The 18957-nt window shown below is 36.6% G+C and overlaps 3 protein-coding genes and 1 pseudogene across 6 annotated transcripts; all 4 read right to left on the bottom strand.

The window, feature by feature from the left end:
• Positions 1–140: 140 nt before the first annotated feature.
• Positions 141–2626, bottom strand: LOC105962442 (cullin-1). Of its 2 annotated transcripts, none has more exons than XM_012986762.2 (9): positions 2518–2626; positions 1849–2025; positions 1647–1746; positions 1354–1539; positions 1214–1261; positions 907–1110; positions 722–799; positions 534–623; positions 141–445 (listed from the first exon to the last, which is right to left on the bottom strand). In XM_012986762.2, exons 2-9 carry the CDS (start codon positions 1983–1985, stop codon positions 422–424), a joined length of 867 nt encoding a protein of 288 aa, XP_012842216.2. In that variant the 5' UTR covers positions 1986–2025; positions 2518–2626; the 3' UTR covers positions 141–421. The 2 variants fall into 2 exon arrangements, with proteins under 2 accessions (XP_012842216.2, XP_088669999.1); XM_088813873.1 differs by having other exon boundaries at positions 355–445; positions 1849–2031; positions 2518–2569.
• A 1137-nt stretch (positions 2627–3763) lies between these two features.
• Positions 3764–6345, bottom strand: LOC105961243 (cullin-1). Its single transcript, XM_012985484.2, has 9 exons — positions 6225–6345; positions 5595–5764; positions 5377–5476; positions 5068–5253; positions 4901–4948; positions 4613–4807; positions 4441–4518; positions 4241–4330; positions 3764–4132 (listed from the first exon to the last, which is right to left on the bottom strand). Exons 2-9 carry the CDS (start codon positions 5732–5734, stop codon positions 4109–4111), a joined length of 861 nt encoding a protein of 286 aa, XP_012840938.1. The 5' UTR covers positions 5735–5764; positions 6225–6345; the 3' UTR covers positions 3764–4108.
• Positions 6346–8241: 1896 nt separating this feature from the next.
• On the bottom strand, positions 8242–11048 carry LOC105962152 (cullin-1). 3 transcript variants are annotated; one of them, XM_088813855.1, is made up of 9 exons: positions 10951–11048; positions 10285–10423; positions 10077–10176; positions 9589–9774; positions 9452–9499; positions 9165–9359; positions 8851–8928; positions 8640–8738; positions 8242–8530 (listed from the first exon to the last, which is right to left on the bottom strand). In XM_088813855.1, exons 2-9 carry the CDS (start codon positions 10410–10412, stop codon positions 8507–8509), a joined length of 858 nt encoding a protein of 285 aa, XP_088669981.1. In that variant the 5' UTR covers positions 10413–10423; positions 10951–11048; the 3' UTR covers positions 8242–8506. The 3 variants fall into 3 exon arrangements, with proteins under 3 accessions (XP_088669981.1, XP_088669982.1, XP_088669983.1); XM_088813856.1 differs by having other exon boundaries at positions 10285–10418; positions 10951–11037; XM_088813857.1 differs by having other exon boundaries at positions 10886–10951.
• An 879-nt stretch (positions 11049–11927) lies between these two features.
• Positions 11928–12700, bottom strand: LOC105962431 (transcriptional activator hap3 pseudogene; annotated as a pseudogene).
• Positions 12701–18957: the final 6257 nt, after the last annotated feature.

Genomic DNA, 18957 nt, shown 5'->3' with positions numbered 1-18957 from the left:
CACTCGACGAAATATTAAATTATCGAACTAATAATTTAATAATATTTTTGGGTATTAAACTCTGGCTGATTTGAGTGTCGGTGACCTTACATTTATTTGCAAATACGTGTGGTGACTCACGTGCCAGATTCAAGAAGTGGCTAGCAACTTCACCATGAATGGAAAATTCAAGTGGCTGAGCAGAATTAAGTTTTAGCCACATAAGAAATACTCAATCAAAAATAAAAATAAATAAAAAATGTCACCTTTGAATTGAACTTGATATAGTTCATGTACTAATTAATTGCTTGTAAAATAGCAAAAAAATCTAATTAATAACCTAACTCTAATTATTAACCTTCCTAAGTAATAATTTAAAAAAAATGGCAACTCTTCCAGTGATCCAGCATAATCACCATTTTCTGCTTGTTCGACTAAAGCTTTATATAACCACGAAATCATCAACCTAAAAAGCACGAACGACGAGTATTAGTGTCAAAAGATTACTTCCAAATATTTAAGCAAAGCCTTTGTAGAATAAATATTTAAGATACCATGTCGTCGCATGAATCTTCTAAGTGCATCTTCTCAAGCAGTTGCGCCGAATGCCCAGAGACCACCGACGAAAACTCCTGCTTTACTTTCTATAGAAAACAAAAAAATAAAATTTAATACGCTAAAACAAGAAAATCAGAAAATTTTGCATAAAATTGAACCAAACCAGCAACCGTTTTAAACGTACCTCGAGCAACTTTTTTTCGGTACTTGGATGGAGATAACAAGACGCCCTGTCCTTTTCTTGCCTGAAGCACTCGTGAGCCTGTATTCATGAAAGATTGTTATAAACAATATCGAAAAGAAAAGAAAAAAACCCATTTAAACTATAGATACATTAACAAGTATATATATGTGAGAGAGAGGACTCACTTTGAGCATATAATCGTAACACGAAGAATCTAGTACCCAAATAGAAGCGTTTCGTGAATAGTAAGCAGCTGCATCATTGATCATTGCTTCTTCGAAGTCCTTCTCGTAATAATCCATATTCCCCATTCCAATTTCAACAAAAATATCCAACACGTTCTTTAGTAAGACTCGATCTATTTGTTCTCCTTCCCTCTCTCGATTAATCTGGTCAGAAAAAAAAAACAGAAGAAATTAATAATCATAATAATTACAAACCTCGAAGAAAGTTAGGCAAAGAAGAAAATACAGTACAAAAGAGACAACATACCAGACATATAACAGCATCCCTCACTTTTCCCTTTATCTTATCGTACACCTGAAATCGGAATCCGGGATTAAAAATACTCAAAATCACAAAAGAGAAAGAACAAAAAAAAAGGGAAAAGATGGAATATAAGCGAAAATTACCAGGTCTCGAAAGGTTAGGAGACCAACTTCTTTACACGGAATAAGATACAGCCTGACTACGTAATAACGATCAAGATAGTGAAAGAATTTCGAAAGGCAATCCACCATGATTTTATGATTCGACCACCTTATCACGAGCTCGCTCAACATTAATTCACCATTTTTCTCGTTCAAAGAAGGCAGCACCTGTAATACAGGAACAGAGAAAAGTCTAATAAACTATTGAATAATAAAGATAATTATTCCTAAGATTCAAAATTCGGATTCCTACAATAAAGCCACAACATTCTTACCGTTGTAAGAATATACTCTACATAAGATTCTTGGTACTTGTCGTACAATCGAGCAGTATGGTCGTAAGGGGGCTTTTGTGTACACATGTTATATATTGTCCTGCAAAAGAGAATTAGAAAGGGGAAATTTTTTTTGATAAGTTTCTGATGGCCTACAAAATCACATAATTATTGCATCGAAAATACAAAAAAGATTACGTACTCGTAGATCATCATGTTTTCCTGTGTGGTGAATTGTGGCTCAGGCAGTCCTTCGAGAATATTTGTTAGTTTCGTAATCGCTTTTTGCACAAAGTTCCATCCTTCGTCGAATTGAATGGTATTTCTAGGGTTATTCATCTTCTCAGTAAAAGTCACCGACTCGATTCGAGTCCAAAACCTGCAACTGCCACACAATTAGTAAACCGAACTCATTGAAACTAAACAAACAAAGAACAGCAAATCGAATAAAAATTCAGATCATGATTCGATGAGAAACTTCAATAACGTAAACCCTAATACGGTGGCATCGCTATAGCTCGAATATTTCAATTAACAATTCGAGAAAAAAAAATTCAACATAGGCCAGAATTTATTCACAGAACCAAGAGTACAGAAAAAAGGAAACAAATCTCACCAAATAACACAAACACACACACAAAATCAGCAACCAATTATAATTTTTTTTTAGCGAACGAAACCCTAACATTAACAATCATCAATATCCTCGAAATTCAACTGAAATATCTACGAATGTCTGCACATTGGGATACGAAACTAAGTAAATTCCAACAAATTCAATACGATTTCAGAAAGAAAAAAAAAAGTAAATATACGAACGATATAGCAGACGTGTATACGATGTGTGTATACTTTTAGTGAGAGAAAGCACCTGAAGATCGTAGATGAGAGAGAAAGAGAGAGAGTTTTGGTAGCGCCAAAGTCTGGGGAGAAAACTAGTAGAATGGTTTTCCCTCCAAAGAAGTTTGGTTGGTATTTATAGGCTGAGAAAATAGAACATCCGACGTGTTAAATAGAAATTATTTCAAACTTTAAAGTTATAGTCCTAAACCAACACAATATCCTACACCCAAATTGACTTGCACACGACTCTTTCCTTGTTAAATAAATATATATATATATATAAGAATTTGCTATATAATAGAGTTATTATTAGTTTGTTAAAAAATTCAAATAAGGTAAATTACAACACATCCTGAGGTATGATTAAATTATAAAAAACTTCCTTTTGTTTGGGTAATTACAACCACCCTTGAACCAAGAAGGGTTTTTCGTAATTTGACCATACCTATTTAATTTACCCATTCAAATAAATGTATAAATTAAGTGCTTAATTTAATTTTGAACGCTTAATCAATATTTAAATACACGCGCTATCTGAATTTGTATGTTGATGAATAGTTAATAATGTATGAGTACTACTATTTGCATGTTACAATCTTACGAATTGTCGAACAAGTATGTTATTGTTGAATTATTAATTTGATAATGCTCAAAATAATTACGATATTACATTTATGATAAAATCTAGTGAGGTATGGTCAGTTTGCTAAAAAATCACATCTTGTTTGGATAATTACATATATCTATTAATTATGATTTATTCTTACACCCCACTCTTATGGTGTCAAAATCAACATATCATTTAGATTTCGTGGAATGAGCTAAATGTGGAGTTAGAATGGGATAAACAGGTACAAAAGTGATAATATTCCATATAATCTCAAAGATTCCGCTAATTTTGAAACCACAAGGGTGAACGTATAAGAACATTTATAGTTGAAAGCTAACTGTAATTACCCATACAAAAAGTTTTTTTTTTTTACAATTTAACCATACCTCTGAAATTTACTAAAATCTATGAGAAAATAAAAAAATTTGTTTCAAATTGTCTTTTGTTTCTAGATGAAGGCATTGCTCAACAAAGAATTACTCAAGAGCTTTCGCGGAAAACGGACTCTGTAGAACCATATAATATATCAATTCCTACCAATTAATATCATATTCATCACAATTCCTACCAATTAATTGAAAATAATAATAATTTCCTAAATTAATAAATAATTATGTATAAACTAATAATTATCAATTTATGGATACTATAATATTCCGCTAGATTAGTTGAATTTTACTAATTCCAACTCTATTAATTTATCAGTTCAGTTACATATATATTCTTGAAAATATTCTAAACTGGAATTTCATCAGCCAACACTAATCCTACCCCTCAAAATTGGTTTTTCATGTAATAACCAAAATATCAGCCTTAATATAGGCAATAAACTCTAATTAGTAGCTTAATCCTAATTAACCCACATCACCTGGTTAACATCAGCTTCCTTCGGTAGTCCAAAAAAATAAAAAATAAAAAATAAAAAAACTAAAATAGCTCTTCGAATGCTCCACAATAATCGTCAAAGAATATTCGAACCATCTTCAAGCTTGTTCGCCTATAGCTAGCTTTATACAACCACGAAATCATCCACCTAAAGTACAAAGGATGAGATTCAGTATCGACGAGTCACACTATCAACTATTGTACGAAACTTGCAAATATATAAATGAAGCATTTGTAGAATAAATATTTAAAATACCATGTCGTCGCATGAATCTTCCAAGTGCATCTTCTCAAGCAGTTGCGCCGAATGCCCAGTGACCACCGACGAAAACTCCTGCTGTACTTTCTACAGAAAAAGAAGAAAAACAACAACTAAATACCGTAAAACAAGAAAATTAATAATTCAATCATCCAGAAAATTGCTTAATATTGAACCATCAACCGTTTTAAACGTACCTCGAGCAACTTTAGCTCGGTACTTGGTTGGAGATAATGAGACACCCTTTCCTTCTCTTGTTTCAAGCACTCACGAGCCTGTATCCGGAAAGATGGTTATAAACGGTATATACAAAAAAACCATTTAAATAGCGGATATTTTAACCAATGTATGAAAAGAGAGAATACTCACTTTGAGCATATAATCGGGGCATGAATTATTTAATATCCAAATAGAAGCCTTATGGGAGTAGAAAGCAGCTGTATCCTTCAACATTGCTTCTTCGAAATCATTTTCATAATATTTCATTCCAATTTCAACAAAAATATCCAGTACATTCTTTAGCAAGACTCGATCTATTTGATCTCCTAGCCTCTCTCGATGAATCTATTCAGAGAGAAAAAGACGAAAAAAAACGACATAACAAACCTCGAAGAAAGATACGTAAAACGAGAAAATACGGGTACAAAAGGGACATACCAGAGATAAAACAGCACCTATTACGTTTCCCTTCATCTGTTTGTACACCTGAAATCAGAATCCATATTTAAAAAAAAAAAAAAAAAAAGTGAAATGAAAAGGTTGCAACCAATTTGGCAGTAAACGAAGCTCGAGAGATTAGAAGTGGAAAATAAGAGAAAAATTACCAGGTTTCGAAAACATACGAGACCAACTTTATTACACGGAGGAAGATACCTTCTAGCTATGTAATAACGATCAAGATAGTGAAAGAATCTTGAAAGCTTATCCCCCATGATTTTAACATTCGACCACATTATCACAAATTCCCTCAACATTAATTCACCATGTTTCTCACTCAAAGAAGGGATCACCTATACGAAAAAAAAAAAAACATAAATTATTTTTAGAAATTCAGATTCGGACCCTATTCCGTTGAGTGACAAATTAACAATTTAAATTAAAGCAACGATCTAAGAGGACTTTCAGATTCTTACCGTTGATGCAATATACTCTTCAAAAAGTTCTCGATACTTGACATATAATTCCTCACTATAGTCATGAGGGGGTTTTTGTGTACACATGTTATATATTGTCCTGAAAACGAAAATCAGAAAGCAAAAAAGTCGCAAACAGTTGATAAGTTTATAATCGTCGACAAATTCACGTAATTATCTTGCTACACGAAAAATACTTAAAGATTAAGATTACGTACATGTAGAGGCTCATTCTTTCCTCTGAGGTGAATTGTGGCTCGGGCAGTCCTTCGAGAATTTTTTTTAATTTCGTAATCCCTTTTTGCACGAAGTCCCACCCTTCGTCGAATTCAATGATTTTCGGACGGTTATTAGTCATCTGATTCTTCTTCTCGATTCGAGTCAAAACCTGCAAATTCCGCACAAATAGTAAACTCAACTCATTAAAAGAGAACAATCTGAAAGTCATTTATAATGAAAAAAAGGAGTAAATTAAAAAAAAAACACCAATAGTAAATAAAATCGAAATTCAGATCATGATTCAGTGAGAATTTCAATAATCATACGTACTCCAAAATCACAAAAAGTAGACACTATATACGCTCATCGTCGAAATTTAAACAAACAGAAAATAAATTAAAATCATTTGATCTAAGTATATTTCAATTAATCATTGGGGAAGAAAGAAAACCCTAAAATTCCAGAATTCATCACCGACTCCAGAAAGTAATAAACAAACCCTAAAACAAAGATCGTGATGTCTGTAAAATCAGAATCCGCAACTAAAATAAATTCAACCAGATTCAATTCGATTGCAGAAAAAAACATTGAGCATTTGATAAACGCAATAAAAAGAAGAAGAAAAATACCTAGCAGCAGTCGATTCTGGGAAGAAAATTTGGAGAATGATTTTCTCTTGAAAGTTGGCCAACATATATATAGCCACAGCAAGTGAAAGGAAATAAACCCTTTATCACTAAACCCCGGTGCAGTTTTTGAAATTTGCTTTTGATCCCTAGGTATTTGTGTTCTTATGTTTTTTCCCCTAACAAATTAAAAATATTAATTAAGATTTTTTTTTTTATTTTTTGTAAATTTTAAAAAGAATCTTTAATGGGAAAATTACAGTTTTCACCCCTAAAATTTGCAACAATTTCACATTTGGTCCCTTATGATTCAATAATTGAACACTTTTGGTCATTTCCGCCAGTTTACCGTAGTTCGTCAGTTAAGGCAATGATGGGCACATGCGTGATTCCGTTAGAACTAACGAAAAATTGTCGTAAAGGACTAAAAGTGTTGAATTTTTTAAACACGAGGGACCAAATGTGGAATCGGTGCAAATTTGAGGTGTGAAAACTATATTTTTCCTAATTTTTAATGCTTCACCATAACCATCAACCTCTATATATACACAAATCAACTCTTCAATGCTTCACCATAAACATATCAACCTCTATATATCCATGGAATCCTCTACGTAAAGTAGAAAAAACGAGATTTAGAAAGTCGATATTGTATGAAACATGAAATAAATAGATTACAAAAAAGGCTTTATAGTATAAAATACCTTGCCATCCCCAATTAATGGATTTAATTGGGAATTTTTAACCGACGAATACTCTCTTTTGGCATGTAATCGGCACATGAATTTCGGCCGTTCGATCAAGTAAAAAGGATGCTCAAGGGATCCAAGGGTGGAATAGTGTCGAAACTTACCAACTTATTTACAAGATGTAATGACTTTATCTTTGTGTAATAATCATCACGAGAGCGAACAAATCGCACCGTGATTTTATGATTCGTCCACCTTTCCACAAGCTCCCTCAGCATTAATTCGTCACGCTTGCTCCTCAAATATGGCAACACCTATACGAAGAAAAAAATATTTAGGAGAGTCTAATAAAAGAAAAAAAAAATCGTATTTAATTGATAAGTTTCTAAAAGCTTACGAAGTCACATAATTAATGATACAAAAACACTAAAAACAATACGTATAGATCACCGCGTAGTCATCGGAGGTGAAATGTGGCTCTGGAAATTCTTCAACAAGTTCTGCAATCTCCTTTTTTGAATTGAATGAAGTCACATCCTTCGTCGAATTGAATGATTTTCCGAAAGTTCATAGTCATCTTTAGTAGCTGTCGAAAAAAATACACCGACGACTTAATTTCAGTTCAAAATCGCACGATTGATACAAAGAGGAACAATCTGAAGATCATTTAATTATGATGGAAAATGACGAAAACATTAGGTGCAGAATCAAAAAAGATTCCGATAATCAACAACGATGATTGTTTTAACAACCATGATCCGGAATTAAACAAATTGCAACAAATTCAATACGATTGCAGAAAAAAAAAACAGTAGCATGTAAAAATATACGTACAGACCAACATACATAAAAAGAAACATATATACAATGTACGTATATTTAGAGAGAGAGAAAATTACCGGAAGCGGAGAGAGAAAGTGTGTTAGTAATTAGTATCAGTGGATCTGTGAATAGAGAGTTTGGAGAAAGAATTCTCAACTTAATAACCCCCACTGAAGTTTTTGTAATTGTTTTGTAGTCCCTAGGTATTTATTTAATTATTTATGCAATTATGAATTAACTATGTTCTTACGTTGTAATTCGTTTTGAATCCCTAGGTATTTATTTATTTAATTATGTTTTTTTTATTGTTATCGCATCTGGGCCTTCACAAATACATCGTATTAAACTATTAGTAAGTGATAAAATATTTTTCTAATATTAAGAAAAAAACCAAGTATTGTGTCACGATGTTAATTTGTTGATGCAATAATCATTTGAAATACTTCAAAAAGGCTAAACGTTGTTGTTGTTGTTGTTTTTTTTTTTTTTAATAAGGGCACCGCAAGAAATCATATAAGTGCACTGAATAAACCTACACTCTGGTATAATAGCTTGCAACATATACGAGAAGCGTAAACCACACCATACTGACCATGTGTGACAAAGTCGAGTTAGCGACCTTGGTGGGTAAACCTTGAAATATCATAGTCCAGGTAATCAATCTATTACATTTGTTAAACCACAGCCTAATACTAATTAGTTAACCCCTATCTACCATAATCATCAAAACAAATGTTTGAATTCGAAAATCTTCGTCTTGCTCGACCAATGCCTCTATATATCCATGAAATCCTCAGCCTAAATTACAAAAAAAATAAATAAATCAGATTTAGTGTCAAAAGTGTGTCACTATTGTATGAAACATCTAAATAAATAAATGAATGCTTTGTAGTTAGTTATAATTTACCTTTTCATCCCTAAGTAATGGATGAGAACCCAAGTGCATCTTCTCGAGCAGTTTTGTGGCATGCACGGAGCTCACAGACAAAAGCTCGTGTCGTACTTTCTATATATGTATATTAAAAAAAAAAAACAGCAATCAAATTAAATGCAGTAAATTGAACCATCGGCAACCTTTTACTATAACTAGAACTCATTATCCAAGAGGAGTAAATTACCTGGAGCAACTTTGTCTCACTACTTGCATGAAGATAATGTGAAACCCTGTCCTTTTCTCGTTTCAAGCACTCCTCAGCCTGGATTTTTCCAATAGATTGTTATAACCAATATGTTGAAAACAAGTTTAATTACGATACATTGATACTCTTTTGTATGTATGTGTGTTCGTGTGTGTGTGTGTGTGTGTGTGTGTGTGAGAGAGAGAGAGAGAGAGAGAGAGAGAGAGAGAGAGAGAGAGAGAGAGAGAGAGAGAGAGAGAGAGAGAGAGAGAGAGAGAGAGAGAGAGAGAGAGAGAGAGAGAGAGAGTAATTACTTTGAGCATATAGTCACGACATGAATTGTTTGATACCCAAACAGAAGCCTTTCGGGAGTAGTAAACAGCTGTATCTTTCAGCATCGCTTCCTCAAAGTCATCCCGATAGTAACCCATTCCAAGTTCAACAAATATATCCAATACGTTCTTTAATAACACTCGATCTATTTCCTCTCCTTCCCGCTCTCGATCAATCTAGTTATGGCAAAAAAAAAAAGAAAATAAATAAATACGAACCTCAAAAGATGGAGAAAAAATGCATAAAGAGAACCAATAACATGATATACCAGAGATATAACAGCATCCCTCACTTTCTTCTTCATCTCTTTGTACACCTGAAATATCCAAATTTGGTAATTAATTTCATTTTTTCGATTCGATAAGCTCAATTGATTTCAAGGAAGAATACATAGTGGAAACTTACTAGGTCCCGAAAGCATATGAGACCAACTTCTTTACATGATGGGAGCAGTGTTCTAACTGTGAAATACTGATCAAGATAGTGAAAGAATATCGAAAGCAATCGCACCATCATCTTATTATTCGACCACCTTTTCACAAACTCCCTCAACATTAATTCACCATGCTTCTCCCTCAAAGACGGCAGCACCTATTACAGAAATAGTAAACTCCAATAAATGACAAAACAAGAACACGAACATTAATTAAACTAGACGCATTAGGAAGCCACCACAATTAATAATCCGTACAACTTAGCCAAATATCCCAAATTCAATTCACCACTAATAGAACATTAATCAACTGATTAGAAACTAGACGTATGAGCAAGCGATGACAAAAAAAATAGGCTGTAAAATTTTGCCAATTATCCCAAATTTACTTCAACACCATCGAAAAAACTTTAATAGAATTTATTCGTCACGAGAATTTTAGCACCGGTCTCGTACTTACCATTGACGTAATGTACTCTTCAAAGGCTTCTCGGTGCTTATCATACAACTGCTGAGCATAGCTGTAAGGGGGAGGTTGGGTGCACATGGTATATACAGTGCTGTAGAAAAACGAAACGAAAAAGAAAAATTCGTAATCAATTGAGAAGTTATCTAATAGCCTACATAATCACATAATTAATAACGATACGTAGTGCTAAAAAGCGTACTTATGGAGCTTCATGCATTCCGCTGAGCTGAGTTTTGGCTCGGGCAATCCTTCTAGAATGTTTTTTACTTTCGTGATTCCTAATTGAATGACCTCCATTCCCGCGTCCAATTCAATCAGATCGAACATCGTCTTCTGTACTGAAAAAAAAAAAAAAAAAAAAACCCGAATAATCCAAAGATCATTGAATGTCAATAATTAGGAGGGAAAAATAAGTAAAACAATATTAAATTCATTCAAAAAAAAAAAAAACAAAAAACAATAGCAGATCGAACGAAGATTATCAGTGAAAACTTCAATAATCACAACACATAATAACTGTGAGTACAGTAAGAAAAAAAATCTCCAAGTAGCTAATTACCTGCATAAACAATACAATTATAAATGATAACGAACAAATTACTTATAGCTCGGCCATTTCGATTAATCATCCAAAAGAAGAAGAAAAATAAACCCTAAAATTCAAATATAGGCCCAAAAATTATCACCGATCCTAGCTAGGGCAGACGGCAGAAAATTCAGTACAGTACACAAAATATGAAATAAATCCTACCAAATAACACACACAAAATTCAAGCTGAAATATCAATGAATAACAATACATTATCAGTGGGGATTAATAGCAGAGATATTTGCTGTGTGTGTATATATCAGTTAGAGAAAATACCTGTAGAAGAAGAAGCAGCAGCAGAAGCAGATATAGAGAGAGAGAATATGCGTGAACGTCTCTTTCCTTTTCTTCTCTATTTATAAACTCCACAGTAACCTATCTTATTTTTTTTTTTAAATATTAATTATTTTAATGGGCCTACTAATTATTTTACTATATCGGGCCGTAATTTAAGGCCCAAAATTGAAAATGATCGGGAGACAAGTCCATTAGATTAAGGGCTCGAGCGCATTATATTGATTAAAGATCGAATTAAAGTAATACTCTAAATTTAACTAGAGTTATACCACTGATTAAAGTATAAATAAGACCACTGGCTCGTTGTAAAATGTACGTTCCAACATCTTGAGTTCTATTGATTGAGTATTATATACCCTACTTTTGATCGACTTCAATGTCGGAGGAGTTTTCGTTGACCCGACTTAGTTCATGTGCTCTAGTTTTATAGGTTAGTGAGTCAGTTGCTCATTCGTGCGTGGTTAGATTATCTCCTCGCGTGCAGAGACTTGCCCAGTGTTCTCGTTTAATCCATCAAGATGAGTGATACAATATCAAATATAAACTAAGCACTGCAATTTATTGTATGAATATGTGTCATTCTAAAAAAAATGTTAATGGGTCAAACTCATTAAGATGTTTAATACAATATACATAATAGAGTTATTATTATCTCATAAAAACTCTATTAGCCTTAATTATAAATAGTTAATCCAACACATTATTTTAAGGTACACATTATTTTAACTGCTTAAGATCTCTTGCGATCTTGTTAACTGTTTTTCTGCACTTGGCTGACTTAATTTCGAGCGTACATATACACGGGATGACAATGGTGCAGATACTGCAAAACTCGCACCTGCCCGCCCGATGGAGAATTTATAAAAACCGTCGTACCCATTTCAATTGACTAATTCATTCCCCGTTTTAAACTAACCGATACCTTCCTCGCTCAAATACCCGTAAGAAAATATGCATATGAAATATAATCAAATTCATACAATTAACCAAGATTCATATAATACTTAGTACTTACATTAAAAAAAAAATTAAAAACCAAACCCAAGTACTATAAAAGAAAATAAAAACAAAATCTCCACACACAAAACTTCCATCCAAAAAAATCATCAACATAATTAAACCCAGAAAATTGCAACAACTTTTTTCTCAATCAAACAAATTATCATTATTAGGTGTTTTATTAGTGCTTGTATATAGCAAGAAATCTTCTTGCAAAATATTATTATTATTATTACCACTAGGCTTATTTTGATTAATAACAACCCTATCACCTTCAATCTCTCTATACCTACTCAAGTACCTCTTCAAAGCTCCACCATAATCGTCAAACCCTAGAGTTTGGAGAGCCGAGCAAATATCTTCGCCGTTGACCGTTTTTCGCCTCTCGTTTCGGCACTTCTCGGAGGCTTCGCTCGTCACGAATCCGATGAACTCGGACACACATTCCTGCATAGTCTCTTTGGCTTCTTTCGAGATCTTTGCATTGGATGGAAGGATCTGCTTCATTATTCTGCCGACGTTTGCTATCGGAAGAAGCATGTTGTCCGTCGTTGTTGACGACGATGAGCTGGCGCCTTCTGAATTAATGTTGTCCTCCATTCTTGGATTTTAATTTGGAGAAGCTGAGGTTGTTTGGTGTGTGTTTGTGTGTGTATAATATATATATTGGTCAAACTCAGGAATCTGCGTGTGCTTTTGTGTGTGTATAGATGTGTATAATATATATATTTAATTATTTATATGTACTATTTGTATTGGATGCTATTAGGGCAGATATAAATAAACTTAAAAAGCTTTTGAGTACTAATAAAGCTTGAAATAGTATTATTATTATAGAAAATATCGAATTTTTAATTATATCCGAGACTAATTAATTGTTTTTATTTTTATTTTATTTATTATTTTGATAAATTGAATTTAAGGTATATATCCTTGTTCCCTGATCCAAGGATTCAAAGCTAGATAGAGATTCTGTTATATCTCAACTATCTAATTGAGATTCTTGTGTTGTTTGTATTTTATTTTCGTAACCAGAATAATCATTAAATATTTAATTTAATTTAATTTATTTATTTGCCACGTCAAAACTCCAATTTGAGCCAATCATCTGTTTGCCAATAATTCTTGGCAACTCATGTATTGAATCTTTCTAGAATTTATTTTTTTTGATAGAAGGAGAATAATTGGAGAGAAGAGAGAATGATATCTCTTACGTATATTGAGAATATATATAGTTACATGTAGGAAACCCTAACCTACTACACAAGGTAATCTAATATACAAGGTAACCTAATGTATAAGGTAACTATAATAAATAATAATAATAATAATAATATACGCTAATACACCCCCGCAGTCGAAACGGGAAAGGAGAGAACGTGGAGACTGGAAACAAACTGTTGGAACAGTTGAGTGGGGAGACCTTTCGTGAAGATATCAGCAAATTGGTAGGCGGATGGGACGTGAAGAACTCGAACGTGTCCCAAAGCAACTTTGTCTCGGACAAAGTGTATATCGATCTCCACATGTTTCGTACGAGAGTGTTGAATGGGATTGCTGGATAGGTAGACGGCACTAACGTTGTCACAGTAGACAATGGTGGCTTTCGGAAGTGGGCAGAGCAACTCGGAAAGTAGGTTGCGTAACCAAGTCGTTTCGGCAACGGCATTTGCGACAGCTCGGTATTCGGCCTCCGCACTCGATCGAGAAGTAGTGACCTGTCGTTTGGAGGACCAAGAGATGAGGTTGTTGCCGAGGAAAACACAATAGCCCGATGTCGAACGACGAGTGTCAGGGCAGCCACCCCAATCGGCGTCGGAGTAGGCGATAAGTGAGAGGTCCGGATTGGGGAAGAGCTGAAGGCCGTGATCGAGAGTCCCACGGATGTAGCGAAGGATACGCTTGAGAGCAGCCATATGAGGTTCCCTCGGATCATGCATGAATAGGCATATTTGTTGCACAGCATAGCAGATGTCAGGACGAGTAAACGTGAGGTATTGCAGTGCACCGGCAAGGCTGCGATAAAGAGTGGGGTCAGCAACGGGGGGTCCAGTGGTTGAGGACAACTTGCTCTTTGTGTCAGCTGGCGTAAGACAAGGGTTGCAGGAGGCCATGTGTGCACGCTCTAGTATCTCGTCAGCGTACTTGCGTTGAGAGAGAAACAACCCATTCGACGAGCGAGTGACTGAGATGCCGAGAAAGTAGTGAAGATCGCCAAGGTCCTTCATTGCGAACTCTTGAGTAAGGGCAGCGGTGATAGAACGTAGCAATTCAGGTGTGGAGGCCGTGAGTACAATGTCATCGACATACAGCAGAAGGTAGGCGCATGAACTGTTGCGACAGTCGCGTGAACTGTTGCGACAGTCGCGGGAACTGTTGCGGCAGTACACAAAGAGTGAAGTGTCGGACTTGCATTCTCTGAACCCCATGCTAGTAATGTGAGATGCAAAACGCTTGTACCAAGCACGTGGTGCCTGCTTGAGGCCGTAGAGTGCTTTGTTGAGACGGCACACGTGAGTGGGGCGAGATGGATCGACGAATCCGGGAGGTTGCTCGCAGTAGACAGTTTCAGAGAGATTGCCATGTAAGAAGGCATTTTTCACGTCAAGTTGGTGGATAGGCCATGATCGCGAGAGAGCAAGACTGAGAACTGTTCGAACAGTTGCTGGTTTGACCACCGGACTGAATGTTTCATCGAAATCTATGCCAGGGCGTTGATCAAAACCGCGAACAACCCATCGTGCTTTATACCGTTCCAATGAACCATCAGCCTTCAATTTCTGCTTATATAACCACTTGCCACTGATAACATTAGTAGAAGGGGGGCGGGGCACAATATCCCATGTGTTATTTTTAATCAAAGCAGTATATTCCTCAAGCATGGCCATACGCCAGTTTGGATCAAGGAGGGCATGGCGATATGTAGTGGGAGTTTGGGATGCGGTAGACACGGTAAGAGAAAAGGGGATTTTGGGCTTGTGAATACCGGCCTTGCTGCGTGTCAACATAGGATGGTTGGGTGGGGGTGAGGAAGTGGGAGTGGGAGGCTGTGGTTCTGCTGGTTGTGGAGATGCAGTCGGGTGGAGGGGCATGGGTGTAGTTGAGGGAGGACTGTCGGACGAACTGTTGGGACAGTTGGTTGTAACCGTAGGTGGTTGTGTATTGTTGTTGGACGAACTATTGGGACAGTTTTGTGAGACATGTGGTTGGACTTGTGTAGGCTGAGGAAGGAAGAGAAGTGGGTGCAGGGGTTCGGTCATATTAGAGGTGGGGGAGTTGTGGGGTGAGTCGGTGGATTCAGCGAATGGAAAACGGCTTTCATCAAAGATCACATGGCGGGAGATAATGATTCGACCGGTTGACCGATCGAGGCAACGATAGCCTTTGTGCGATGAGGGGTGACCAAGGTAGACACAAGGAGTAGAGCGAGGGGCGAGTTTGTGAGGGGTGGTGGCGGTTAAATTGGGATAACAGAGACAACCGAAGACACGAAGGTGAGAGTATGTGGGTTTTGATTTGTATAGGGATTCATGTGGTGTGCGATTTTGTGTGGATTTGGTAGGAAGGATGTTGATGAGATGTGTAGCCATATGAAGGGCTTCGACCCAATAGGTGGGGGGAAGGGAAGCTTGAAAGAGAAGTGAGCGGATCATGTTTGTGATGGTGCGGATCATGCGTTCGGCATGTCCGTTTTGAGGGGAAGAGTGGGGACATGAGAAACGGTGTAAGATACCGTGTTTGGCAAAATATGTTTGAAAATCTGTATTTTTGAATTCACGTCCATTATCGCATTGTAAAGCTTTAATGGGGTGCTGAAATTGTGTTTGTATAAGTTTGTGAAACTGTTGGAACAGTGAGAAAACATCGGATTTATAGTGTATGGGGAAAGTCCATGTATAGTGGGTGAAATCATCTATTAGCACGAGGTAATATTTGAAACCAGAAATACTAGAAATAGGAGAGGTCCATAGATCAGCATGAATAATTTCAAAAGGTGCAACGGTAATAGAATGACTAGTAAAGAAAGGTAAACGAGAATGTTTGCCTAATTGACAAGCATTACAAAGAGACTCCCGTGGGTCTTTGGTACTAGAAATTAAATTGGAAGAAAAAAGACGAGACATGACAGGGTTTCCCGGGTGACCGAGACGACGATGCCATGTAGTAGAGGAGACAGACGTGGTGTGAGCAAGGAGGGCGGTTGCGGATGGGCTGGGAGAAGGGGCGCCAATAGGGTATAAATCACCGGAGCTATTGCACCTGAGGATGACTGCTCTGGTCCGAAGGTCCTTCACAGAAAAGCCATAAGGGTCAAATTCAACTGAACAAGAGTTATCTCTAGTGAATTTTCGGACAGACACAAGGTTCTTAATGATGTGAGGAGTAACATAGACATTGGTTAGACGAAATGGGGTAGAGGGTAGGATGGTGTGGCCAATTTTATGGATAGGAACAGTGGATCCATTACCAACGATGACATGCTTGGGAAAATTATTACTAGGATTAAAAATAAAATGGAAATTACCTGAGTGAGGTGCCATGTGAGATGAGGCGCCCGTGTCCATAAACCACTGAGGTTCGCTCGATGATTGAAGGGTCAACGTGTTGAGATGAGTGGCAAGATCTGTTGGCTGTAGGGGACCACTGTTCGACGAACTGTTGGAACAGTTCACGTGCTGTTGGGGATCTTGCTGTCCAACGAAATAAGCATGAGCTGTAGGAGCATGATAAGGACCAGGAGAGCTTGGGGGGGGTCCAAGAATCGATGAAGGTGTCTGAGGCGTATAAGTGGCCCGCCAAGGTTGCGATTGGTGGTGAAATTGATTGTAACCGTAGTGTTGCATCGGATGTCGTGACTGACCACGACCGCCACGACGATTCGTGCGACCACCACCTCGCTGATTGCGCCAAGAACCACCACCTCGAGAATTGCTGGGAGTGTTGGGCCAACTGTTGGAACTGTTCGGCCAACTGTTGCCACTGTTCGGCCAACTGTTGGAACTGTTGGGGCGAGATGCGTAGAGAACAGTAGGGGTCTGCTCCGGTTCAGCGATGCGCTGTTCTTCCATCTGGAGTAGTGAACGTGTTTGGAGAAAAGAAGGTAATGGAGTTTGGAAGGAGATTAGGTTGACAATGGTCCCGTAATGTTTTGGTAGACCGTGGAGGGTTTGGAGGACGAGTTGCTTGTCTGACACGGGGTTGCCGACGTCTGCCAAGTTGTCGGCAGTGGTTTTGAGAAGTTGACAATAGTCATGGATCGAAAGAGATCCTTTCTTGAGGGACTTGAACTGTTCTTCGAGTTGGATGGCCCGATAGTCTTCGTTGTCTGTAAAGAGAGAAGCGAGGGCCTTCCACAGATCAGGAGCCTTTGCGGTTTTGGAGAGGACCATGCTTGAGAGGTCCTCGGTGATGGTGCCATAGATCCAAGATTGGAGGAGGTAATCCGCGCGTTGCCATTCGTCGGCGGAGATGTTGGTGGGCTTTGCGTTTCCGAGAAGCAGATCGGTGAGGCAGAAACGGCCTGCGGTGATGATGAAGAAATGACTCCACTTTTGATAGTTCGGATTTTTAATATCCAGGGTAACAGGAATAAGAGCTTTGATGTTGGATATGGCATGAGCAAGATGAAAAGGGTTGGAAATCATGGTCGGTGTTGGTGTTTCGTCGGCCATGGTGGATATAGAACAGATGAGAGAACGAGAAGAAGGAAAAAATTGAAGAAGAACGAGAAAAAAAATTGAAGAAGGGGAGAAACGGCGGCCTTAGGGTTTTTGGCTCTGATACCATGATAGAAGGAGAATAATTGGAGAGAAGAGAGAATGATATCTCTTACGTATATTGAGAATATATATAGTTACATGTAGGAAACCCTAACCTACTACACAAGGTAATCTAATATACAAGGTAACCTAATGTATAAGGTAACTATAATAAATAATAATAATAATAATAATATACGCTAATATTTTTAAATTTTGATTTTGCTGGATATTCTCCAACACACACACACACACACACACACACACACACACACACACACACACACACACACACACACTAGGTGGTGAATGTGGGACAATAATCTTGGTTCACTTATTTCTGTTCAAGATTTTCTACTACACCATGATTGCTTATGAAGCACTCGATATAATTAATTATGCACATATAATTAATTAACTAATTAATGACAAGGACCTCCAATTACTTAAAAAGTCAACTATCATGAACAAGACACAAGTTCAATAATGCAATTGAATATTGTTGATCCTGCAGTAATGAACTTAATTGACTATCAATAAAATTCATAGATTCTTTTTTTTATGTGGGCTACAAAAATAAAGATTAATCTTATGTTACTATTTTAGTAACATACAAGTTAACTGCACTTTTGAAACACAATCCCACCACATCTTTACCATTCATATACACACAAACACCCACCCACATTAGTGTGTGTAGACCAACGGTAAAAAATCACCACGAGTCTCTATGACAGTTTTTTATGTTTTGATCATAACTCTTTCATCCGAGCTTCGATTCATCTGATTCAAAATGATACCAAAATCCAACAAAGAGATATACAACTTTTATATTTTTACCGAAAACTGATTCGTACAACAACATGGTCAAAATCGGGCGCGGATACTGCACGTGCACAACCAATAGAACCCCATGATTTAATCGATGGAATCCTAATTAATTGCATATGAACAGTAACGAATATTCTCTTCTTGAGAACTCAAGAGGACAAAATTTCAAAGTAAAAAATAATGTCGGCTTTTAATGAATCATGGTTCCCATGTTCCAAGGTCGTTGGACTCATCTACATAGGAATTTACTTTTAAATAATTAACAACTTGATTAACAGATGTCATTAACACACTAATCAAAGACTAAATACCGAACCCATTTAAAACAATGACTCCACGGTCGTCCCATTTGTCTTATTAACCACATGTTGTTAATTAATTTAATCAAATGAGATAT

The sequence above is a fragment of the Erythranthe guttata genome, chromosome 14, assembly GCF_056151865.1.
Source record: "Erythranthe guttata isolate IM_541 chromosome 14, IM_541, whole genome shotgun sequence".
Taxonomy (NCBI): domain Eukaryota; kingdom Viridiplantae; phylum Streptophyta; class Magnoliopsida; order Lamiales; family Phrymaceae; genus Erythranthe; species Erythranthe guttata.
Note: the sequence above shows the minus strand (reverse complement) of the source record. Positions and strands in the feature narration are given on the sequence as shown.